Below are 26,840 nucleotides of genomic sequence, written 5' to 3' on the forward strand. Positions count from 1 at the left end.
TCACTTGGCTTTGGAGAAAAAAAAACATCACAAGCAACTACAGCATGCAAAAACTGTTCCAACTGTACTACAGCATGCAAAAAATGACTATTGTTTCAGGTGACTAAAGCTGGTGCACTGTCCAGGCCCAGCACTTCACAATGAAGGTGGCCACTTTGACAACAAACACCTCTCATCTTGAATAGATCCCGTTAGTTTTTTTCAATGTAATATTTATGGTTACTTTATGTACAATTGTTTAAAAGCTATTTACATTGCACTCACTTTTGCGGCACATGTGAAAATGTCTCAATACTCAATATACCAAGTGAAAACCAGGGGTGGTCCTAGGGAAGGGCTGATCGGGCAATTGCCCAGGGTGGCACCCAGGAAGGGAGAGCACCATCACCAAACCTGCCCCCGAAGACATCGCGGAAATGGAAAATTAGTGCTACAGTATTAATGTTATTTCTGTGCTGTTACCACACTATTTATGTGCTATTTCACATTTTTTCACATTATTAATGATACTTATTGTTATCCTTTTTTGTTGTTGTTGTTGTTTTATTTTTGCCTTTCCTTCTGTGATTAAAACTGCTGTTAAAACTATTGCTGAGCTGATAGTCTCTTGGGGGGTTGTGGCAGAATGCGTACTCCTCCTGCTAGCACTCGTGGTGGGAGAGGTTGGATGAGTGTTGATGAGAGATGAGAGGTTGGCAGACTAAGTGTGTTTTATTTTGTAATTTGGTACTTCTAGTATTACTGTTGCTTTGGAGAATAGCGGCATAAACCACACAACAAATGCAAATGCAAATGCGAGACAAAACAAAAGTGGTGCTGAGTTGAGTAGCCCACTCACTCACTCACTCACTCACTCACCCGTCGGTTGTGGCAGAAGGCGTAGCCCTCCTGCTTGCACTCGTGGGAGCGTATGAGCAGCTGCAGCTGGTGCTTGGTGAGCACCGCCTCCGTCACGTCCGGCCCCCAGTAGCAGCCGCCCCCACGCACCTCGTTAGGCATGCAGCCCGCCATGCTCATCGGGTCGCTCCACAGCAGGTCCACGATCTGGAGGAGAGGAGAGCAGAGCAGAGGAGAGCAGGGGATGGATGGATGGAGGATGAGCTTCAGTCCAAATTAATAGAATGTGCATTCACACATAAGAGTACTTCTACTTCTACACCTCTGATGAGGTTCAGTCCAAAATGAAATGTTCATTCACACTGTAAAAAAAAAAACATTTGTTACTGTATCTCAACTTGATGAGTCAAGCTGACTCAAGTCATTTTGTGGATTTGACTGAGATCAATTATTCAATTTCAGGTCCATGATCTGGCAGGTATTTATCAGTATTCTGGGGATGAATGAGGCAGTGTCCAAAATTAAATGTTCACTCATACTATAAAAAAAAATGTTGACTCAACTCAATGAAGTCATCTTGTTGCTTTGACTGAGTTAAGTTGAGTGAACTCAGAAAAGACGTTGAAACTCTTGTACACACCTAAGGCCCGGGCCGAACAGGTGCCAGGAACTGAAGGATTACATGCAATTCATGTGCATTGCCATTGTGACACATATTTCAAATTAAATGATCTGTCAGGTATATCAGCATGTGGAGATGAATGAGTTTGTGAGACTGGAACAAGATGACTTAATTGAGTAAAGCTGTCAACAATTTTTTACCATGGTGTGAACAACTAGGTTAAGTTGAGTCAACTTATAGTATGTATAGTTTATTTTAAATTAATTTAAAGGATCACCTAGTGTTCTTGAAATATTTTTCAAGTGGATGTTGATGTACATTGACTCTGCCCAAATCGATATATCACACATTCACCCACATACATTATATGTAGCCTACGGTACATATACATTAATTCTAACCACATGGTTCTGCATGCTTTCCATTCCCCTTCATTTGCTTCAAGATAAATAGATGTATCTCTAGTAGCTAGCATTATCCATACTCTTCCTCTTCCACCTCTGCTTCTCAGTCACCTGTTTCCACTCCTCCGCATCGGCCTCCACTGCCTCTGTGACGGTGTCCGCATCAATGTCCCCGTCTGCGTCCAAGGATAAAGACTGGTGGCTGGTGCTGTCACCATGGGAGGCCATGGCTATGCTGCGCTGCGGACTGTGATGTCACGTCAGAGTTTATTTAGTCAGGGATAATACAGGGCACATTATATTAAGATTTAGCAGAGGCTTTCATCCAAAGTGACTTACAAAGCGGATACTGCATACAGTACATAGTGAGGGAGCACAGCTAGCTAGGCCACCACATTCTATTGCCTCCTCTTACTATGCCAACTAGATCAGTGTTTCTCAGCCTTTTTTAAGGCGAGGCACCCTTTCAATTCATGAAAAATTTCAAGGCACCCCAAATCAACAAGCCATAACATGGCATCGCATTCGACACCACACAAGCTTAGAAAAGTAACACATTTGGAAACGTCACTCGACCTACATTTTAAGTTGCAGCTGACTGGGGCGACCTATATTTACTTTATTGTGCGTAAATGGCAGATGAAAGATTCCACTGACTAGCATTAACTTATCAATTTAGACAAATATGTATTATATTACATAATTTTATTTATCAGCCACTTTTCCGCGGCACCCCTGTTGAGAAACACTGAACTAGATAATATGGCCGAATGGAAAAAACATGACATTGCATTTGGCAGACGCTTTATAACCAAAGCCACTTACAAACGAGGACATAATCATAGCCAACATCACTAGCAGATACAAAGTGCACATGAAATATGATGACAGAAAAATCACTGGTTTTTGGGGGTCCATATAAGTTCTGGGGGTTCTGGGTTCTGTGGTCCAGTAAGAATACACAAGACTGGGGGTCCAGTAAGACACCACCAGAATACGTTTGTAAATTATTTATTTAATGCAGGGGTCCCCAAACTTTTTTCTCTGGGGGCCACATTATCGTTCCTGACTGTGATGATGAGGGTCCGGGATCAATCATGTGGGCTGTATACTAGGCCACTGCCTGTTATATTACAGTGAGATGAGAAACTATCAAGACAAGAAACTTCTGGTGATTCACGCTAAGTTAGTGAAAATTAAACTGTAGGAAGGCCTGTTGATAAACAAAATAAAATATTTTAAAATATATTTTATCATATATTGTTTTCTATGAGGATTGCTTCTTTGGGCCAGTTTAAATGGTGAGGTGCAGAGAGGTGGAGGGGTGGTCAAAGGGGCCTGGCGGGCTGTCTACGGCCCCCGGGCCTTAGTTTTGGGACCCATGATTGAATGGATCTCACGGCAGTGCAGTACCTGAGACCGGCCTGCCGCCGCCTCTCCTGCAGCTCGTCCTCCACGTTGGTGTGTGACTGCAGGGAGCGGCGCTGCAGCAGGGCCCGGTGGGCGCCCGCCGTAGGGCTGCTGTGGGTGAGGGAGCGCACCCTCCTCCTCTCCGCACCTCCGGGACTCATCAGCACGTTGAGAACGTTGTCCTCACCGGTCAACTCGATGTCCACCTCCTGGGGGTCCCCCACAGCGCGACTTGGGCTCTTGTGCAGAATTCGCCTCTGCTTGGGAGGCTTAAGCGACGACACATACTGAGAGAGAGAGAGAGAGAGAGAGAGAGAGAGAGAGAGAGACATTTATTTCTCCAATATTTGGGGACTACCATTTCATTTTACATTTACAGTCATCAGATTAATAGGTTTTTAACCCCCAAATGTACTATGGTATTTGTGTTTTGGTGGGTCCCAGGTCTTACTTAGGAAGTGCCTTTACCCTTACGCTGTAATTTGAACTACGAAATAACATCACATTTCAACACAATAAGACTAAGTGATGATAAATCTCCATCAAAGCAAATCTATTTGCAGGTATTATAACATGAGGGTATGAAAAAAAGCGTATGAGAAAACGTGTTGCCTTACTCTGTGCCTATCCATTTTGGCAATGATATTGAGGTCGGTTGTGTCTGAGATCCCTCCGTGTACGATGAGGACCTTGTGGTCGATGACGGTAGCGAGAGGCATCCAACTGAAGATCTTCTGGAGCAGTTTGAGGATCTTCTTACCATGGAGCTGGAAGAACCAGAGAACCAATCATTGAACAGCCTCATGTAAAAAAACCCATAATGTTTCATATGAAAAGCAAGCATACAGTTGTTTTTGATCATACACATCACCAACATCCACAAAAGGTCTCCGAAAACTCTGTGCCCTCTCTGTTGCCCCTAGGGATGCAAACGATGAATCGATTAATCGATTAAAAAACATTAATTGCAATTAATCGACAATTCAACTGACAAGAGACCCAGGTGAAATGGGCATGTGAAGAGTGTGTGTGAAGAGGGGTGTGAATAGTGGGAATATTTAAATCACCTTTGGATTAAAGCATTGAAATAGAATAAATTTAAATGTGGTATTTTATCTCAATTTTTAATACAATTTTTAAGATTTAGTAGTTCTTTCCGAGAAACATTGAGATTTCGGGGAGAAAAGATCGCTTATCAATTAATCGTAAGTCGATCGATAAGACTACCAACTAATGATTAATGAATTAATCGATAATTTGCATCCCTAGTTGCCCCTCACCTCCTGTCTCTTCTGTTCTCCAGCATCAACCAGTCCATTCTACTGTACTGCTCACCTTGCTTCTACAACACGCTCTCCATCAGCAACAGAAAGAATCTCACAAAAATCACACACACAGCATCCTAAATCAGGGTTTCCCAAAATGTGGTGCGTGCACCCCTGGGGGTGCGCGGCCTGCCATAAGGGGATGTGCGAGCTAAATAGAGCAATGGTGGATATGTGAGTTTTTATTTGGAAAAGAGGTTTCCCCAAAACAACTGTGCATAATGTGCAGTGAATGCGCAGTGAATCATACTTGCGTGGCCATCAGCACATCAAAATATTTGCTTAGGGGGTGCGCTAACCACTCTGAAATGTACAAGGAGGTGCGCAGGGGGAAAAGTTTGTCCTAAATCATTCACCACGCCACACACAACCTAACAGATTTCAACCTCAAAGCTTTCACACACCTCATTCATTAACCAGACATCACACTCATCCCCTCCATCCACACTTCACCCTGCTTCCATCCAGCCGCAGATACAGGACATTTACATGGCGACGGCACGCTTCAACAAAACCTTTATTCCATCTGCTATCACTGCGCTAAACAACCAATCAAAGTAACCCTTCATTGGACCTTCCTGGAAGTATATTGTATGTACCGGTAGTACTAGTGTCTGACTGTCGTTTATGGTGTGCTTGTGTTGTCTGACATTGTCTGAGTGTGCAGCCAGTGTTGCCAGAAGTGTCTGATCAAATCCCGACCTAAAGGTGCTCAAAAAACGGCTGGAGCTGTTAAATTCCGCCCAATTTCAACAAATTGTATTGGTATCTATGGGCACAAAACGGCAGAAAAAAACGTCAAATGACCGATTTTTCCAGATTTTACCTGCAGACGGCTATCCCGAGCAGCCCAATTATCTGGCAACACTGTGTGCAGCATGTACTGTTGTTCAATGGTGTGATGTCCTCAAGTCTGTCTGAACTACAGTACATTGTGCTTGGGTCGTCTAACAATGTCTGAGTGTACATGTACAGTATTTTGTTTAGTATCTGAATGTTTCGATGACACTGATGTCTTCATGTCTGTCTATATGCTATATGTCTTCATGTTGGCTGTGACAAGTTGTGAAGGTGGTGAAAACAAAATTGTCCTTGGGGACAATAAAGGCTATCTATATAAAATGATAAAAGGCGAAAAAACCTATTACGTTCTCTGCTGCCAACTTGTTTGTTTCCAAGTGTTGTAGCTAAAATAAACAAACCCAAGTGACTTGTGAACCAATCATTGAACCCTCCCATACAAAAATGCACAATGTTTAAGACGAAACCTATGAATCGCATCTTGGGCAACAGCCTCCAAAATGATCTGACAACTTGTTTGTTGCCAAGAATTCAGCTGAGTAAACTAGATAAACCCTAGCAGCTTGCATGGGTGCATTGAACCCTCTCATACAAAAATGCATATGAAAAGGGAGGAAAATGGGATCAAATGCAAATGCCTACTTGTTTGTTTCCAACAATTGTGCTTAAATCAAAGAATGCAACGTCAAACCTCATATAAAATCTCTATAAAGTTTTGAAGCCCTCAAAGAGACACAAATGAAAGTGATTTGCATTTCTCATCAGAAGCACTGTAGTACTCTCACTCACACAATTCAACATGCAGTGAGTCGAATTCAACACTCAATTTGTTGGTTCCACTGTCTAAGTGTTGGATTAGCACTGCTTAAAGGTGCAGTGTAATATTTTTAGTTGTTTATTTCCAGAATGCATGCTGCCCATTCACAAATGTTACCGTTTTCATGAATACTTATCACCACCATCAAATTCTAAGTATTCATTATGACTCATGAAAATATCAAATTCGGCAGTAGACAGCACAGTTTCAATGAGTAGCATAGTCAATCCCTACTCTGGACACCATCTTACACAGTGCACCCTTAACATTTACTCTGTGATGGCATTTGGCAATCAACCATAGATTACGACTGTTTGATCACAAGCTTTCTGCCTATGGGATCTTTGCCAGGCCCAATTACGTGTACATGTACAACAACCAATGGAAATGGCAGCCAGGCTGCTGATGAAAGGCTGAAGGGCTGAGCTTTGTTTGAGTAGGCTATAGCCAAACATCCCAGTAGATGCATGCAGCTTTGCTATTTAACTATCCGGAACACTGGAGTCAAAGACCCCCAGAGGAAATGTACCTTAGTAGCACACCAAACAAACATGTGTGTTGCATCATAAATATAAATATGACTTGACTTGCATCGTATAACACCGTCTGTCTATATATAATATTGTCTGATCTAGTCTTATCTAATCTAATATAATATGATATAATACACAATGATGTAAACTTAAATATAATATAATACAATATAATATAATATACAGTAATCTGAACTAAAAAGGTTCTTTCGATGCCTTCAATTGATTGCTGGATGTCAAACAGTCCAGCATACACCCTCCTTCAGTGTGCACCTTATAAAACGAATGCCTTTTGGTTGTTCATTGGCTGCGTTCACTGTTGGCTTGGGCTAATAAGCCATTTTCTTTTCCACTGACCGAGCCAGGACTGGGCATGATTAGTTTCCCTTTCCTTTTTTTGAACACCCTCAGAATCTACAGCAAAGCATGATGCACGAGAGGCAATTTGCTGAAAGTGCGGATAAAGAGCCATGCTCGTAATCAAGGGCGGCACATTTTATACATTGTTTTAAACGAGGGGTGGGGAACCTATGTCACAAGGGCCGTTAACAGCCCTTGAGGATATTTTATCCGGCCCCTGATATAATTTTAATCTTATGGAGCTTCACATGAAATATGACATCTTTTGTAAAGGAATCTTAGAAATTACATTTGCAATGCAATGAAGTGATATTCAGGGGACATAGAGAAGGTGGGTTCTGTTTTAAGTGGCTGCTGTAGTGGCAGTGCAGGGTAGTACGGCCCTTGAAGGACTTTTGGAGGAATTTGAAATGGCCCCTCGAATGAAAAAGGTTCCCCCCACCCTTGTTTAAAACCCAGTGGTCTCAATGAGTTACCTAATGTGCATACATACATATTACATAAATATGCATACATACGTATCTCTTTATATAAACTCAGTGCAAGAGCGAAGAGCAAGTGCAACACCTCTGAATAGAGGGGTCTTGTGCCTTATTTATTTATATTTTAATGATAGAGCACAGGCATGCACAAGACTGCACGTGGGAGACTCACTACTTACTTTAAGTTAGACTTATGAATCTGTCAACATGCACCTGAGATCTAGAATTCATGAAATGGGTAGCTAGCTTGGGCATGGCAAATGGCCTCCTTTGTGTGTGCTGTGACACAGTGCACTAATACACACACACACACACACACCCAACATTACCCATGGGGACCCAGGTTCGAATGCAGCCTCAGTCATTTCGTTACCCTACCCAATCTCTTTTAAAGGGACACTGTGTGAGATTTTTAGTTGTTTATTTCCAGAATTCATGCTGCCCATTCACTATAATGTTACCTTTTTCATGAATACTTACCACCAGCATCAAATTCTAAGTATTCATTATGACTGGAAAAATTGCACTTTTCATACATGAAAAGGGGGATCTTCTCCATGGTCCGCCATTTTGAATTTCCAAAAATAACCATTTTTAGCTGCAAAAATGACTGTACTTGGACCATACTAGAAAATATTTGTTTATTACTCAGTAAACTTTCATGTAAAGATCAAATTTGGCAATAGGCAGCCCAGTTTCAATGAGCAGCATAGTTGCAGTACCTTTTTTGACCATTTCCTGCACAGTGTCCACACTGTCCAATCAGAATAGAGGCCAAATGCTTTTATAAGGCCTGTTTTCAATCACTGCAATCACTGCAACAATCAATTCACCTCTTAGAGCCCTCTGATTTGGCACACCTGATTGGCTAGGAAATGCCCAGCCAAGTCACCCATGACCCCTTCATCATTTCACTACAAGTAATATGTATGGGGTGAATTCAGGTAAATTGGGCCACTTTTTTCCCATTCCCTTACATGCAAAAAAAGTGGCCCAATTTACCTGAATTCACCCCTATGTGACAAATAATAGCACTTGAACTTCATACATCCATCATGCCTTCAGACATCAATCAATCTTTTGCTAAATCAGTCGTAAGACTGCATAGTGTTATCACTCCATGTTGGTAAAATCTTCAAGTTATGTGGGTTGTACATGTAATATACTGTATGTATGCATGTGTATGTATATAGGCATGTGTCTTCTGTTTTTGTCAGTTGTGCAATAGTCTTGTGATGTGATGTTACGTGTATGTCCTGTCTTAAACAAGACTTGCTCAGGGATGCAAAATCAATTTCAGTGTAAAGTTCAGTTCGTATCATATCGTATCTTGAACTTGAACAAGTTGACAAACCGCTCACCTCCCCCACAGCAGCAGGCAGCGTGCACTAGCAAGGTCTTTGCAAGAACAGAACGCCACGCCAACACAGTACACTTAATTTAACCGGGCCGGGACGGGAGGTCAAAGATTAATCTTCTCATAGCACAGCGGTAAGGAGCAACCCCCACATGCCATGACACACTCCGAAACCCTAAAGCCAGAATTAATCGTCTCGTCACTCACTCACTCACTCACTCACTCACTCACTCACTCACTCACTCACTCACTCACTCACTCACTCATTCAGCCAAGTTGTCCCAGAGAGCCTGAGCACAGTCTTTGCCTGGTCAGCACAGACTCTATTTAAAGCCGTCGTTTACACCATCGGCAGCAGGCAGGCGGCAGGACGACTAGCTAAGCCCCTTTAGTCCATGGAGGGGGGATGAGTGACCCACATCCCATCTCAAACACAGACCTGATATAGCACATAGTGTACGTCATGTCAGAGACTTGGCTGGCTGCCAACAAGTTGACCCCATGCCACAGTTTGTTTTGTAGCTAATGAGAGAAACGAAACGGTGGCTGTGCTCAGCAGCAGTATCCCCTCTCAACACAGGCCTGATATAGCACTGATATGCCAACTACCTGACACCCATAGCCGCTGGCTTTGTTTTGATCTGGGAGAGGCTGTGGGTGTGCTGAGCAGTGTTGAATACAGTATAAGACAGGTCTACACTGAGACAGAGAGAGAGAGAGAGAGAGAGACATAGACAGAGAGAGAGAGAGAGAGAGAGAGAGAGAGAGAGAGAGAGAGAGAGAGAGAGAGAGAGAGAGAGAGAATTATTTAGTAGGCCCTACTCACCCTGTATTTACTCAGGACCTCTCTGGTGAAGCCATACCTGTATGGATGGTGAAACACATTGTAGAATAATTAGTAGAATACAGTCTAAATTCACCAGCCTCAACACAGTGAGAGCTGAAGTGGTAAATAAATATACATTGGCACAGCAATTAGTTAATATTCAGTCAACCAGTCACCACAGAAAATCCACAGTGTGTGTGAGATGCCAAAAATGGTCATCAAAGTTCTACAGATACATGCAACTGAAGAATGTATCTTTATACATTGTATACGTGGGTGATGGTGTGACAGTTTCCATAATTAAAAAAAAAAACTAGAGATGTACAGGATCCAAGATCCGGTTCCGGATCCGGCAGGATAATAGGGTTTTTCAGACTATCCGGATCCGGCAGGATCTTAAGTAGTGGATCCGGTATCCGGCAGTTACCTAAAAATCAGGATCTGGGGCATCTCTACTTTATACGTAGCCTAGGCTTTTCAGTCAGTCTTTCACAACCCCAATCGCTGCATGGAGTGAAAGTCCTTTGGAAGCGGTCGTTGAAGTCAGTGTGACAGTAAGCCAATGAGTCTTAAAAATAGTTTGCGCCAACGTAATAAAAAGGGCCCACGTGTGCGAGTTGGCCATGTGTTTCAACCCTTTCATAGGATCCGGTATCCGGTTCCGGATCCGGCAGGATCTTAAGCAGTGGATCCGGTATCCGGTAGGATCCTAAAAATCAGGATCCGGTGCATCTATAAAAAAAACGCTTATACTGTAATCACTGTAGTTACGCTAGTGCAGTGGTTCTCAACCTTTTTTGAACAAACGCCTCCTTTACCTCATCGTAAACCTGACAATGCCCCCCCCCCCATTAAACAAGACTAATGGCCCAGAAAGGCAACTAAGCTCCACCCCCTTTCAGCTTAATACTTCTCAACGCCCCTTTAGAGCTCCCCAACGCCCCCTGGGGGGGCTGTACCATCCGTTGAGAAACACTACGCTAGTGGGTCGATCTTGTGGATGCTACAGTACCTGAGATTGACAATGTGGTCCTCGTGGTTCCCTCTGTTTAAGTGGACATCGTGGGGGTGCAGGAGGAGGAAGGCGAAGAGGATACAGAGGATCTCAACGGAGTTCTTCCCTCGGTCCACATAGTCTCCATTGAACACGTAGGGAGTTTCCATGGAGGGCAGGCCATTCTGAAAGGAGCGAGGGAGGGCAGAGTAGTGAGGGAGGGTTGGGGGTTGTTTGGGTGACATTACATAATAAAAAACACTTGGTATGTGTGCAATGTGTGCAGTGTGTGTGTGTGTGTGTGTGTGTGTGTGTGTGTGTGTGTGTGTGTGTGTGTGTGTGTGTGTGTGTGTGTGTGTGTGTGTGTGTGTGTGTGTGTGTGTGTATGTGTGTGTGTGTGTGTGAGAGAGAGAGAGAGAGAGAGAGAGAGAGAAAGACTCAGAGCCATAGTAAGATAGAAGACAAAGGCAGACATTGTAACTTCATCGATAAAAAAGCTGCCAACATTCATTATTTGCACATTCCATGGGCGATCCTTTGTATGCTCAGCTCATAGTCATAGCCTCTGTTTACGACCCCTTTTTTGGGCATTTTAGACAGAGATTCTTTAAGTGTATAGAGATATGCCAATGTAATAGGTTGCTATGGGCAACTAACGTGACCAGGTTCCGGTCTGCCTAAAGGGACGTGTCATAATACTCCTAGCATTGAATAGAACAGTCCTTAGGTCTGCCTAGGTCTGCCTAAAGGGGGATTTCCCCCCCCCCCCCCTTGCAATAATAGAACCCGGAAACAATGGGCCAATGGAACCTCTCTCTCTCTACTCTCTCTGTTTTAGACTTTGACAAGAGAGAGGATGGAGATGGAGACACGAAAGCAGTGGGAGAGAGATAGGGGGTGGGGTTGGGATATGACATTGGCAGGATTCGAACCTGGGTCCCCTTGGGCATGCAAGGGGTCTTCAAGTAGTGTAGGTGATGCGCGCACATCCAGTAAAACAGGTGCTGGATCAAACAAGCGTTCTTAAAGGAAGAAAGGAAATCCGCACACTGTTACTGCTCACCGATTTATTGAACACAGTGTTTCGACCTCAGGCGGTCTTCGTCAGGTGTATAGGTGTACATAGGCTACACCTGACGAAGGCCGCCTGAGATCGAAACGTTGTGTTCAATAAATCGGTGAGCAGTAACAGTGTGCGGATTTCCTTTCTTCCTTCATGTAAGGGGTCTTAGCATGCTGCACCATAGCAACCCCGTTCATGAGCCCTTATGCACAGTATGTACAGCTGTACTACTGTAAGCCTGCATTAGTGTGACAGATGAGGCCCACGCACCTTATAAAATATCAGCAGCAGATCCTCAAGGTGGCCATGCAGATCTCCTGTAACAGTTCAGACACAAAAAAATCAAGTCAAGATCAATCAAGATCAAAATTTTTTTTTTTTTTTTGCCAATGTACAAGCCGTCTCCAAAAGTGCTGTCGCCTATCCATCTGTTTGGAATAATAGCTAACAGTGATGCGCGGGCTGACCCGAAAGCAGCGGGCGCTTGCAATTAACTGCGGTCGACCGCAGGCACGGGTTATGAAATATTATTTTTAATGAAATTCGGGTCGGGTGCGGTCGGTCAGGACCTTTGAAATGATGCCGAATTTTAAAGTAGGCTATAGGCTAGCCAACAGGCTATAGTTTACTTTAGCAGACAGGGACATTTTTCGCGAAATAGATCAAAGTTTATATGGCTGAATAACTATGATGGTGCCACGCGCTCTGCAGGAGACTTAATGAGGCTCCTGCGTCGGCCGAATATCTTCTGCGCGCAACTGGTGCAGCAGGTGCAACCATTGAGTGCATTTTGAAGAACACAGAGGGTGCTCTCTAAACAGTGCAGTGATGGATATAGCCTACATATTTTCTTATACAATTGTAATGGTTTCGCGCTCATGGGTTGCTTACAGAGTTTGTTTTCATTTCCTGTGTCGTACCATGACTACGAGGCAATCCACTTGACGGCTGGCTCCGTCTGCTCACCAACCTACAGATTAATTTTCTCCATGTATCCAAACGACGATGTTACCAAAATAAACAGGTGACAGTCGGCAGTCCTCATTGCATGGCCTCGGTTCAAAAATCCAACATGTCCTGTTGAAATGCACAGCTGTCTTGTTCTTGACGCAAATTCCTTTTTTAAGACCTTTATTGACGTGATTGTGCTTTGCCAATGACGCTAGGGTGTTCATAAAGACGCACGGCTACTATTTTCAAAGGCGGGTCGGGAAGCGGGCCGGGTCAATATTTTTCATGAATATTTCTTGCGGGCAGGGCAAGCGGGCGGACTAGGGAAAAAAGCGGTCGGGTGTGTCTTGTTTTTTCGTCGACCCGCGCATCACTGATAGCTAATAACCCGACTTTCAATTCATCACTGTGTTCATTAAAGGGTCAATCTTTCTTTGGTGCATGAAATTTATTTTTGTACATAAAACTTCATTCGGGAGGGTTGTAGCTTTCATATGAGTGACTTCTGAAGCCAAGTGATTAATTGAAAGTCAGGTTATTAGCCAATTAGTTATTCCAAACAGATGGATAGGCGACAACACTTTAGGAGACAGCTGTATCTTTATTAACTGTATTGAAAATGATATCACCAACCACAGAGGTAACATACGGTTTGTGATATTCCCTATGATTATAAAGCCACACATACCCAGACAAGAGGCAAGAGGAAGGCATCTATTAATCTGGTGTCTGGGTAGCATTTGGGGGCTTAGGGGCTTTGCTCAAGGGCACTTTATCTGTTGCTCCTGTATGTATGTATGTATGTACCAGGGCTTGACACTAACTTTTTTCTTTTGCTTGCCTGCCATGTGGCTAGTGGTTTTCCTTAGTCACTAGCCATCCAGCTATTCTACTAGCCACAAATGTGAAATTATTATTTTTTCTTAATCATGACGCTGTTCATCTGACCTCAGAAGCTGAGATGTTAAAGCAATCAGATGAGTGCAAATCAAACAAATAGAAACTGTAACTGAGCCTTTTCTTGAACTTAAATAGAAACAATTAATGCACAAGGTGTAAAATGCAGAATATAGCTATTCTGATATGTCATACCATTGAATAAGCTGCCTGCCAAATTGGCTAGTGTCACTGTAATTGTTACTAGCCACAGCCAAGCCACAGCATTTGGCCGGTTTGCAGGTGCCAGTGTCAAGCCCTGGTATGTACGTATGTATGTATGTTTGTGGAGGGAGCTGTTCACACCCACCACGCACTCACAGAGTTTAAGCACTAACTCTAAGCCGAACTCTATCCAACCCCTCACTGGTAAGTAGCCCTATTCCCCTAGTTATAACCACTAATCGCCTAATTCAGGATTTAGCATTTGATTGGTAGTATCCTAATCATATTAATATTCATGTATTACAATACATCCTCCTTAATGTTCCTATAAATCAGTGGTTCTCAAACTTTCCCCATCAATCCCCCCTTCGGAGGTATGTATGTAATGTATGTAATGGCTCATTCTTTTGAAACTCGGCTGTCGGTAGACCCGAGGTTGTTCTCCCGACAACCGTTGTAAATGCGTTCTATTGCAACAGCTGGGGACAATACAAACGTCTGAAAACACTAATGTTAAACGAACTCGGAGTACACCGAAGTGCTCCGAGTTTGTGTTTCGGAACCCCGATTTGAGTACCCATTCTATTGCACTTTTCCGAGGTGGAAGCCGGAGTTTCCGATAATTGAGTTTCAAAAGAATGCACCATAAGTAGGCCTACGGTAATGTACACATGTCATTGCTGCCCACCACAGATGGTGATCTCCTTGGTGTGGCAGGTGGACACGTGGTTGATGTTTGGCAGGAGGCGCAGCAGTCTCCAGGTCTCCCCGAGCAGCTGCAGCACGTAGCGCGAGTGGAGCTGCTATACTAGGAGAAGGACACAGGACAGAGGACGGGCCATGAGGCACATCACATACAGGCACTACACTTAGTGGTGTGGATCGGCACTGCCCTCACGATCCAATTCGATCACGATTCGGGAGGTAGCGATTCGATTCGATTCTATGCGATCCGATCCGATCCGATTCAATTCTACAATGCATTGCAATACATACCATTTCTACTGAAAGCAAAGCAAATGTTTAATCAGTCATGATGAGGCAGTACAAGTAGTCAGATACTGAGCAACAATTTATTGGCTGTTTTCTGTATCAGTCTGTATCAGTCTTGCAATGTTTTGAAGTGCTTTTATTTAATTTAACATTCATTTGCTCCCGAAATATCCATGGAAGTAATTGAAACTTAAAAAAATTGCTGGATCGATTCAGGAACTTGCCGGATCGATTCTGGATCGTCCATGCCCCGCATTGGATTGCATCGCCGAATCGATCATTGTTGACACCACTACTACACATACTGTACAGTCAGGGCTCTAATTTAGCTGTTTTCATCACCGTCCAAAATGGCTAGTAGATGTTAATCTTACAAGCCAAACACACACTCACTAATCAAAGTGGCTAGTAAGTTGGTATTTTCTACCAACCAAACTGAAATTTCACCAGCCGGTTGGCTGGTGTTGGCTGGCCCTGTAAACAGTATACTCGTAAATGTCATCCAGTATGCATTACCGTATATAACCAAAAGTATTCGCTAGTCTGCCTTGACTTACATATTAACTTAACTGCCATCCCACTCCTAACCCTCATGGTTCTATATGACACTGGTCCACTTTTTTTGCAGCTGTTACAGCTTCAACTCTGTACTCTGAAGACTGTCCACAAGGAATTTAATACGAATTTTTGACTATTCTTCCAAATGTGCATTGGTGAGGTCACCCACTGATGTTGGTCGAGAAGGCCTGGCTCTCAGTCTCCACTCTTATTCATCCCAGAGGTGTTCTGTTGTGTTCAGGCCAGTAAAGTTCATCTATGCCGTACCTCTGTCATTTATGTCTCTATAGACCTTGATTGTGCACTGGGGCAAGTATTTTAGCATAAGGGCCGCATTGGGTTTAGAAAGTTGACCAAAGGGCCGGATATCGTAGGCAACTTGGCCATGTCAATAATAAGAAATGGTGTACGCCAACATAATTACACCATTGTCAGTTATGCAATTCCTGCTAATTGTATCTAGATGTAGACTTCAGTAATCTAAGGTTTCCAAGACCCTTGTTTTAGGTAGACAATTTAAAAATGAGTGACCATTATGAATCTGCATTTTTTTTCTTGGAAAGGCTCTGAGGGCCGCATGAAATGGCAGAGCGGGCAGCAAGTGGCCCCTGGGCCAGAGTTTGCCCACGTCTGGTGCACAGTCATGCCAAACTGTCCATGCATGTTCGACAGCGATGGAACCATGGAACTGTCCAAAATGTTTAGGTATCCTGACGCTCCTCAACACATACAGCAAATGCCATTCAAATCAGAGCGTGAAGCTGCTGCTACTAGGAGGGGGTCAGGAGACAGAGGATGGGCCGTGAGATCAGGTGTAACCAAGCAGTCTAGCCTGATTATCATCGACTTTCAAATCTCTTCGAGACTTGGTCTGACCAAGAGCATAACAATTAACATTTCCCAAACAGCATTTCCCAAATGGCCTCCCTTGGTTTGCTAATGATTGTTTGCTTCCCGACAAAGTGGGAGGAGTTCCCGTATTTGCGGGAACTCAGAAAGTTACTAGCATTGACTCTTGACCTGACTGGTAGCAACGCTGAAGCTGTTGCGTCAGCGGCACTGCCTGGCTGACCAAGGTCATCCTGCACAGCCCACCATTCGGAGTCGGGGCTCAAACTCACAACCTCTGTTGACGATCCGGCATTGGGGGCACAGGTGCAAAAAACACTGAACTAAAGGTCTAGGCCGATGGCTCAGCTGATATCACATTTGCATAGTACACAGACTTGCTTTCTATTTCATTATACAGCACACGTGCGCTTCATATTACGTCTTTTACAGTGCATATTCGTGGCAATAACATGTGCCAGGTTTGTGTGGCTGGCTTTTTGGTGTATAGTAGAAAGGGATTGGTACTGAGTTTACATACAGTAAGAGCTAAGTATGCGGTAAATCTCCTAAGAGAGGTGCCCTTTAGATTCATTCTATTATCAAATCAAAGGCGTGGGCCTGTCTTAGAAGGAGGTTTACCCCTTCCTTGCTCGGTGCTAACCTTCTCAGTTAATTAACTAAGCTCTCTTTATACAGTAACCCCCAGATTAGGACCCAGTGTTAAATGTCAGTCACAGCAATGATCAAGTTTAGGTTTTGTTTGCCTTGAAATGCCTGATGCTTTTCCTATTCCCATAGTGAAAAGATAAAACTTACAAAATCATTAAAATATGTACTATACAATACACAGACTAGGCTACTATAAAAGAGGCCTTCTCTTTATTTTCCTCATATAAGTAAGGGGTACATGCACATTCCATGTATGATGTAGTGTAGGGGAAAAAACTGTAAAAGTGACTTGTGTCTTGTCTTTTTTGCCATAAAATTTGTATAGCCATCTAAGTTTTTAACATATCAATAATATAGGGTGTGTATTTTCTCCCCGTGGAATTGTATCTCAGCTGCATTGGACAGTAAGGCTGCCGTATGTCCTCCATTAAGAGAACGAATGGGTCTCAATCACAGTTGTATAGAAGTAGAAGTAGAAGTACTCTTACAGATGTAATGACAACACTAGTGGTACATTACATGGTTCCAACTTTGTAATAGCATACTACTAGTGTTGTAATTACATTTGTAAGAGTACTTCCACTTTATACAACTCAATCAACCAAGCTTCAGGTTTGTGGCAGACTCACTTGTTTGTTTCTGAAAGCCTCCACCAGCTCGGTGACGTTGGAGACGGTGAGAGGGAAAGTCAGGTGAGGTCCACAGTAATCCTCTGGCACCTCGATGTTCTTGTAGTTGAAGTAGCGTTCCCACTCGATGTCCTTCAGCATGTCATTCTCCCTGAAGATGTGCGAGATGAGGTTTCCTATACCCACAGGGGAAAGCAAAAAGGTTGGCGTCTGTGCTTTTACTTTGAGCCGTGTATTGCTCGGTGTGACTGCTCACCAAAAGTACCAATACTAAAAATGAGAAAAAAAAAATAGCCAAACACAAGGCTTGTGTTGAGAAATATATCGCCTCATTTTTTTTTTGTTGTTGCCATTTTTAGCATCTATATCCCCAGGGAAAATATTTATACAGTATGAAGCTTGCAAACTGATATATTCACAGTGGACTATACAATTATTGTATGGCATGTACAATGAAAGTGGCTCATTTCTCTTTTTCCTCATATTCAAGTAGGGGCATACACATAAACATTCTATGCAGATACTGCAATGTACTACCCAGGCTGTGCCCTCCTAGTGGTGCAACACTTTCAGCGTTACTTCTAGTCAGGCCAAGAGCAATACAAATATAGTTTCTGAGCTCCCCAAAAAACAGGAACACCTCCCACTTTGTCGGGAAGCCATGCCGTTTGGTAAACGTTAATTGTTATGCTCGAAGTCTCGAAGAGATTTGAAAGTAGATGATAATCAGGCTAGCAATGTACAAACAATGTACATGGCAGTGACGTGCAGTGAAGGGTATGGTAGGGTAGGCAGTAAATATAGATTATATATATATATATTTTTTTTTAACGGTGGGTTCGGTCCTCCCCCAGAAAAAAATGTATTTCTTAGATGCAATTTCCTGCATTTTATCAAATCTGGAGAGTCACTATCAGCTAAAAACTTTTACAAAAGACTAAAAACTTTGAACAAATAGTTCCCTTTCATGCAGATCTGAAATGTAACGCGTGTGTGTGTGTGTGTGTGTGTGTGTGTGTGTGTGTGTGTGTGTGTGTGTGTGTGTGTGTGTGTGTGTGTGTGTGTGTGTGTGTGTGTGTGTGTGTGTGTGTGAGAGAGAGAGAGAGGGGCCTTATGCCACAAGGTATGGCTTGAATAGGCAAATAGGCCTATTCACATAAACATGCTGATATGGTCTTTAATGTGCAACAAATTAGTATGTTTCTCTAAATACTGTAAATATAAAGTAGGCCATAAGATGCCACCAGTGCTTAACCACCACAGCTCTAATAACTAAATAAGTAAATAGGCTACACTATTTAGACATTTGGACATTGTCAGTAGACCTAAATCTGAAACAATAAGTGAAAACATAATTTCAATTTCTTGAAAAGGCCAGCTACACTTAGGCCTATGTGTTTTGCCAAATTGCCAAATTAGCTCCAGGACCCATACTTTGTACACCTTTAAGGACCTGTAGGCCTACATTTTACAATAATAATTTAGAAAGCTACAACATCACAACATTTTGGGGGGAAAACTTTAACTTTTGGCTTTAGCAGTTGACTTTGCTGCTCTTTTGCTGCGTTTATTCTGTTGCAAATGCCAGGGTGTTTCACATGGATGGGTGGCACAGTGTAGCCTACTTTTGAAGATAAAATGTCTAGTCAACTGTGAATCACACCATAGCATGTGAGGGGGAAACGATTTACATTTAGCAATAAACCAACCTAGGTAACAGCTCCTGCTTCACTGCCGCGTTTTCTGCTGCTAATCAAACACTCACAGACAAGAAGGAAAGTAGGCAAGGGGGCGGGTTGCTTGCAAACATGACCCCTGCATTCAGACAGTAGCCTATCGAGTAAACCAACGAAACCACTTCTGAGACTCATTCTTGTGCGTGATAGTATTCTCAAACACTTCAGCTACGGTTGTGCAATGTGTTTCAAACACTCCGAGAAACCATCCCCAGTCAATCGTCCTGTTCCACGTTGATCTCGCGTACCGCGCACTTCAAAAGAACGCAGCTGCACTTGCTAACAGGCTCCACACAACTCACGCATCGCGTAGTCATCATCATAATAAATTAGGGAAATGGAGTCATGTCGTAGCTCAAAAAACAATCTCGCGTCCATAATAACACACACACACGGTCTATTCATGTCCACCACCGCACAACCAATCTTCAATGTCAACACCCTGACAAACAAGTGACAACAAAAGGCACCACGACAAACTTGAGCATGTTCATGTTAAAAGACTACCCACAGCATAATAATTAGATGAATCTTACCTTAAAGCAGAATCACAAGTAGGCTGTGTTTTTCATGCAAGCTAGTTCCATTAAAAGCCCGGGGTGGATGATGAAGACATTTTGTCCCAGTGTATTCAAACTACTTGAAGCTGCTACCCATCTGATGTTGAATATTTCCACAATGCAGCGATTGCAAACGGCTCAGCTGTCTGTCACTTGAACCGTCTTTCTGCTACTTCTCGGCATTTTTTAAAATAATAAAGACAAAAAGCCAAAGACTGCCATGTTTTCTTTCCGATACGGCTAGAGATTTGAACAAGCCTTGCCTTGCTAGTTGTTGCTATCATAGCTGCCTGTAGGGCAGAAATTGGCTACTACCTGAATTGTAACAATTTTTCATTTTGGGCGCTGTGATTGGCTCACATACTCCCGCCAGAGACCAAAGGCTCTGCTTTTAGTCCCATTGACAAGCTATGTGACAACTTAATACGCATGCGCAAACTTTTACATTGACAGCATAGAGCTCTTCAGCGTTGACGTCAACTTGTATGCTGCGTTTGGACTACCGGTTCCCTGGCGATTTTTTACATTGCAAAACGCCATAGAGATTCAGGTTTGGCAAAAATATAAGTTGCACGGCAACAACGAACATTAGCGTGTCCCCGCATCCCTTTCTCATTAGTGGAACGGATCGTATCATCATGTTGGTGTATTCACATGTTAAATCATGACGATTATAATTCAATATTGCTAACCCCTTTCTGATCATTAAAACTTCCGAACTACATACTTTCCTTTGGTTGCCATGGGTACAACCTTCCGCACGTACATGCCGTTAGATACTGGCGCCGTTTCTGTAGTCGCCAAAAGCTTCCGGGTTTAGCATATGGACGCAACATCGTATTTATGTCGAAGTTTGACACAAAATGATCAACCATGTCATACCTACAGCCTATTTTTAACACCCTCGACAGTTTGCGGGGGTTCGCTAAGCGCGTGCTTGCACTCGGAGCTTATTTGAAATTTACCCCTATTCATTCCCAATGGAGGCCGGAAGCTGATAGGAACCAGGACGTCCTTAAATGCTAACATGAAAGACTACAATCTACTACATGCTTCCGCTTCCGCTGAAGAACTCTATTGAAGGCAGGCTAGGCAGAGGAAAAGCGAGCCTTACCGGGCTGCCTGGCTGGCATTTGAAAGCTCTGCTTTCACTACCAGCAGCCTGTCTCTGCTACCAGCCGGGACTGCGCGTTGCCACGGCAACCTGCCCAAGCCTGAGCGCTTTGCTTCGTGCGATTACTTAGGTTTTTGATCGTTGTCCTGCGTAAACTGTACTTTAAACAGCTCATAATTTATGCTGAATCAATGTTATTGTTGTGTATGTGAACTCTGAAGAATTTTTTTTAAAACACGTGTTTTTATTTTTAAGACATTTATCCCAGGGTAGGCACTGCCTACCCTGCCTACCCTGACCGCACGTCTCTGGTACATGGCATGTGTATGACTGCGTACTACTTACACGGCATATAGTGTAATATAAAAGTGATCCATTTCATAAGATTTGTACAGCCATGAGAGTTTTTTATATCTGTTTTTCTTATTGAAGATGAGGTAAGAGAGTGGAGCACTTTGAGTGTTTTTGCACAATGTCTAGCAAGGTTAATGAAGCATCTGCAGACCAGGGCTTAACACTAACACACGCCAGGTAGCCAAATGCGGGTGAAAGTCGGCGTTGGCTAGTAGATACCGAAGGTTCACTAGCCATTCTGGCGGGTCCGTCACTATTCTAAATGATGAGGCACCGCATTTTGTAGTTTTTTCCCTCGGACCGTCTTTGCTACAAACGCAATGCAATGCGATTTCGCGAGCCTACAATACCCATGAAGCACCTGTGTCACGTGTCACCTGTGTCTCACGCAGGAGAGGAATCTGCAGATAGAGCTAGTCTTGCGAATATGAGTGGCAGCAGCGAGCTACCGGCACATCAGCGCGCGTTTGGAAATGCCACTGAAAACCTTCACGTGAAAATAAAGTAGCGAAGTTCATCTCAACTGACCTGTTTTGGAATCTGTCATTAGTACAATGCATAGTAGTAGTGGACATTAAATGACCAAGGCGAGAGGAGAACACCTCAGTCTTGAGAAAGTCTTGAGACTAATTAGCGCAGTGATAAGACAAGGACACATGCGGCATTAATAATGTTCGGTTTAAATCATTTTCTGATTTGCCTGTATGTCTTCATACCTTAATATTCCTCCATGTTTCTTGTGCCGTTGTTCCCGACTGTCAAACGGGGCTTAAACAACGCGCAGTAGTAGCCTTCCAGACAGTACAAAATCATGTCCCATGTCCCTTCGCATCTTGCTTTGCGTCCGTTTATATTTTTTAAACAACTCAATATTAAACGGAATGAAAGGAAGTCGTAGCTCCTTCTGTAGTTACCGGCCGCATATGTGTGTGCCTTCTAGTAGGCCTAGATAGCCTACTTTTATGAGAAAATATTCCAGAAGAGGTATTATTCTACATCCATGACCGAGGACATGCGAAGCTTGGCAATGACTTTGAACCATCTACTTTGCGCATCGAAAGTGCCCTTCAGATCAAAGACGGAAATATTTTGCTCTCATTCTCATTCATTTTTGCACACATTCTCATTCATTTTTGCACACATTTGTGCCCTTCCACAACACTGTGCTTGGTGTTTCTGCACGGCTATGCAATTCCTCAGATGAGTTAATCTGTTCTTATAGCATGCATGCATGGACCAATTAACAACAATTCTAGTTATTAGACCCTATATTATATTATAATATAATATAATATAATATAATATAATATAATATAATATATTATATTATATTATATTATGTTATATTATGTTATATTATCCTACATTACATTATTACAGCCTATTATATAATTCATTAAAGCTGCTATGATGGTTAAGAAAATTATGGCTAGTGAAAAGGCCCAATGGCTAGTGAGTCACGAAAACCACTAGCCAAAATGGCTGGTAAGCGAAAAAGTTAGTGTAAAGCACTGCTGCAGACCCACTCTTTTACTGGACTGCATTCAAACAGCACTTTTCAGCCAAATGCTAAAAGCACTTAACTGCTTCCACAGCCTCATATTCAGTCTATAAAGCGGCCACAAACTGCATGAAAAAACATTTCATGGATTAGATGTTTTAGATGACTTTGAATGTCATCGGTGCTCTTCTCGACAAGTATATATAGGTCTGTTCAATTACAATTTCATTTGAGCCACATTTTCAAAAACAAGAACTGAAATTGGGCCGCACATTTTCAGCTATTAATAGTAATTACTAAAATGTGATAATGACACTTTTCAAACAAGTACAAACACTTTTTAAACATGTTCTTCTAACCATAAATGTAGCAACATAGAATGCTCAATGTACAAAACAAGCAAGAGATTCACAAGGAAAGCATGTGTTGTACTGCAATGTACAATGCTACAGCTGGGCCACATGTGGCCCATGTCTGGGCCGCATGTGGGCCATGTGTGTCTGGGCGTGTCAGGACGCCAATTAAATAGGCCTGGGATATTGACTCACTTTCACTGCTGGCAGGCGTGAAGTGCTCCATGAGGTAGGTGAAGAAATTGTACAGCTGTATTATTTAAAAACAAACAAACAAACAAACAAACAAACAAACAAACAAAAGACCAGTTGAAAACAGTGATTATCACTTCTAAGATCGAAAAATCCATGCATTGTATGTCATAATCATATTTCTATTGTTAACGACTCAGATATCCATGCAACAGACCTAGATAATCTATGTGTTGTTCATGTATCTATTCAAGTAGGCCTATGCATTTTTATCATCATGGAACAGGTGTCTGTGCAGTTGCCTGCCTGCCTGCCGACATTATGAAAGTGCCGAGAACAGAAGGGACTACATTACAATGTTTACATGGGCATAACGCACCACAATGGAAAAAATGGCCTTGTGTAAAATAATAATTTAAGGACTGTACGCACAGGCTGTGAATAGGCCTACGTGTATCGCGTTTAAATCGCTTTTAGGCCTACTGTATGAAGTTTTACATTAACAGCAGGACATGAAGCAAGCAGCCGAGTATCTGTGCTGGGACAGTTATGATGGCGGCAAAAAAAACCGCACCTTGATTTGGTCTTGCTCTCCCTGGTACTCGATGGACTGGAAGATGTTCCAAGTGCAGCGGCGTCTCATCTCCAGGCGGGCCTGGTACTGTCGGTACCAGCGCTGGATCAACAGGGCGGCCCGCATGGCTACGGTGGGAAGGAGAGAGAGAAAGAGAGAAATATGTTTTTTTGTGAAGGGAAAAATGAGTGTGTGTGGCTGGGCTGGTGTGTGTGGGGATGTGTACACATGTGCGCGCGCGGGCATAACGTGCTCAATGCAGACACATAGCATCATTGCCACTGTATGTGAGCGCGCGTGCACAATAGCTGCAGGTAGGTCTAATCTTTCTTTCCATGTGTGTTGATGAAAGTACCAATACTGTGGATCTACTAGTCTATATCCAAAGATGGATCTACAGTCCCAGGAAAAAGTTTGTACACCCTTTGAAATTTCTTACATTTCTGTCAAAATTGATCATAAAACATCCCGGAAATCTCAAGAAGGAACAATCAGGGTCTGCTTTAATGAATTCCACCCAAACATTTACATGTTATCATATTTTTATTGGTCATAAGGCAATAACATGTACAGGAGAGCAGGGCATAAGTAAGTACACCCTTGCATTAAGTAGGGTTTAACCCTCAGTTAGTTGCAATATCATCAACCAGACTTGTCCTGTAGTTGCAGATCAGATTAACAAAACAATCTGTTTGTATCTCGTCTCCCTCTTCTTTAGAGAACTGCCTCTCGTCAGCAAGGTTTGTGGGATGTCTGGAGTGCATAGCTTTCTTGACTTCATGCCATATAATCTCAATTGTTTTTTTGTCAGGGCTTTGACTGGGCTATTTCAGAATGTGTATTTCATTATTATGAAGCCATTCCAAAGTCGATTTGCTTCTAAAGTATGGGTTGTGACAGACTTACTCACATTTTCTTCTGTAAAATATCACAATAAACTTGAGTTCATTGTTCCACTGATAATAGCAAACTATCAAGGGCCTGAGGCAGCAAGGTAGCCGCATATAATGATGCTCCCGACACCATACTCAGAAGAGGAGATGTAACCAAGAATAGCTAAAAATGGGATTCATTCTGACAATCTAAAATGAATGGGGTTTCTGTCCAAAAAAATATTGCTGCACCTTTGAGGTTTGCGAAAAAGCATTTATATGCTTCATAGAATTACTGCAAAATATTCTGTAGACCAACGTTGAAACCAAAGTTAAAATTGTTCAGGGGAACACACAATGTCATGTTTGGAGGAGAACTGGAGAACCACACCTTCACCAAAACATCATCTCCACCTTTGAGTATGGTGGCGGGAGCATCATTATATACGGCTACCTTGCTGCCTCAGGCCCTTGACAGTTTGCTATTATCAGTGGAACAATGAACTCAGAAGTTTAGCGATATTTTACAGAAAAAAGGGAGGTAGTCTGTCACACAGTTGAAGCACACAAGAGGATGGGTGCTGAAATGTGACAACAACCCATACTTAAGAAGCAAATCGACTTTAGAATAGCTTCATAACAATGAAATACACATTCTGGAATAGCCCTGACAAAAACAATTGAGATGACATGGCATGAACTCAAGAAAGCTATTCACTCCAGACATCCCACAAACCTTGCTGACGAGAGGCGGTTTTCTAAAGAAGAGGGAGACAAGATACAAACAGATTGTTTTGTTAATCTGATCTGCAACTACAGGAAACATCTGGTTGAGGTTATTGCGACTAACTTGGGGTTAAAACCTATTGAATGCAAGGGTGTACTTACTTATGCCTTGCTGTCCTGTGAATGTTTACATCTTATGGCCAATGAAAATATGAAAACTTGTAAATCTTTGGGTTGAATTAGTTAAAGCAGACTCTGGTTGTTCCTTCTTGTGATTTCCGGGAAGATCAGACCATGTTTTATTACCAATTTAGAGGTAAGAAATTTCCAAGGGTGTACAAACTTTTTCCTGGGACTGTATATGGGTCTAGTCCGTCTACATTTACCAGTATCACAAGTTGGACCTTTGGAGAACTAGGCTACGAACAGGCTACCTACTTGGGGTGGCTGGCTGCTCTAAACCTAGTAGGCTAAATCTAGTAGGCCTAATATGAACCCTATGCAAATCTCAGCACTCACCCGTTGCAGCTTCACAACAGGTTGCATGAAGTACAGACATAATAAGTTACAGTACAATTTAATAATAATATAACAACAACAACAACAACAACAATACTAATGCTGCTAATGATAATATCAACAACAACGATGATGATGATGATGATGATGATGATGACGATAAATAGGCCTAATTAAAATAATAATTGAAGCATCTAATAGGGCAGGCTATATGCTTACCTGGAACTGCAATTTGTGCTGTATGTTTCAGACCAGGAGATGAAAAGAAAGTAGAAGTTAGAGGAATTGAGAATTGAAAAATAGGATGTGGCCACAATGTTACGGAATGTTTGAAATGTTATGTTGTGTATCTCTATAAATAGACTCATTTGTAGAAATGTTACCTTTGTCGCATTTTTGCAGTTGAAGCGAGTTTGTTTTGGACTTGCCACATCCCATCGCCCTTTGCACTGTTATAGAAAGCAAAAAAACAATAGGCCTGAAGTAAATGTGTTAAAATAACTCGCACAACTATTTTAACATTCTCTTATTTGGCAGGACATACTGTATGTCTTTTAGTTAACCCCTTTGCGCAGAGCCTTAGTTACCTTAAAATTGTATGGCTATGTCTTAATCATGTCATATCAATGTTGTTATAGTTGAGTATTTTCAGCAAATAGTGAATAGGCCTGCCGGCGACCCCATCTGCACTAAGAGGCTACTATGGCTGGGTGTCCCCCAACACTTTATTGTCATGGCACCTTGACAACAAACACATACCACCTTGATTAGGTTCC

The 26,840-nt window shown here is 42.6% G+C and overlaps 1 protein-coding gene across 1 annotated transcript in view; it reads right to left on the minus strand.

The window, feature by feature from the left end:
* Positions 1 to 24,073, minus strand: part of LOC134457760 (serine/threonine-protein phosphatase with EF-hands 2-like) — a 32,316-nt gene extending 8,243 nt beyond the window's left edge. Inside the window, exons 1-11 of the mRNA XM_063209733.1 lie at positions 23,948 to 24,073; positions 23,377 to 23,431; positions 17,564 to 17,739; positions 14,572 to 14,686; positions 12,102 to 12,148; positions 10,787 to 10,953; positions 9,775 to 9,811; positions 3,891 to 4,040; positions 3,277 to 3,560; positions 1,975 to 2,110; positions 859 to 1,044 (exon numbers count right to left, since the gene is read on the minus strand). Coding sequence (XP_063065803.1) covers positions 859 to 1,044; positions 1,975 to 2,110; positions 3,277 to 3,560; positions 3,891 to 4,040; positions 9,775 to 9,811; positions 10,787 to 10,953; positions 12,102 to 12,148; positions 14,572 to 14,686; positions 17,564 to 17,739; positions 23,377 to 23,431; positions 23,948 to 24,073 — 1,479 coding nt within the window. The remainder of the gene's footprint in view (positions 1 to 858; positions 1,045 to 1,974; positions 2,111 to 3,276; positions 3,561 to 3,890; positions 4,041 to 9,774; positions 9,812 to 10,786; positions 10,954 to 12,101; positions 12,149 to 14,571; positions 14,687 to 17,563; positions 17,740 to 23,376; positions 23,432 to 23,947) is intronic.
* Between the last annotated feature and the right edge of the window lie 2,767 nt (positions 24,074 to 26,840).

This window comes from Engraulis encrasicolus, chromosome 11 (genome assembly GCF_034702125.1).
Source record: "Engraulis encrasicolus isolate BLACKSEA-1 chromosome 11, IST_EnEncr_1.0, whole genome shotgun sequence".
Lineage (NCBI taxonomy): Eukaryota > Metazoa > Chordata > Actinopteri > Clupeiformes > Engraulidae > Engraulis > Engraulis encrasicolus.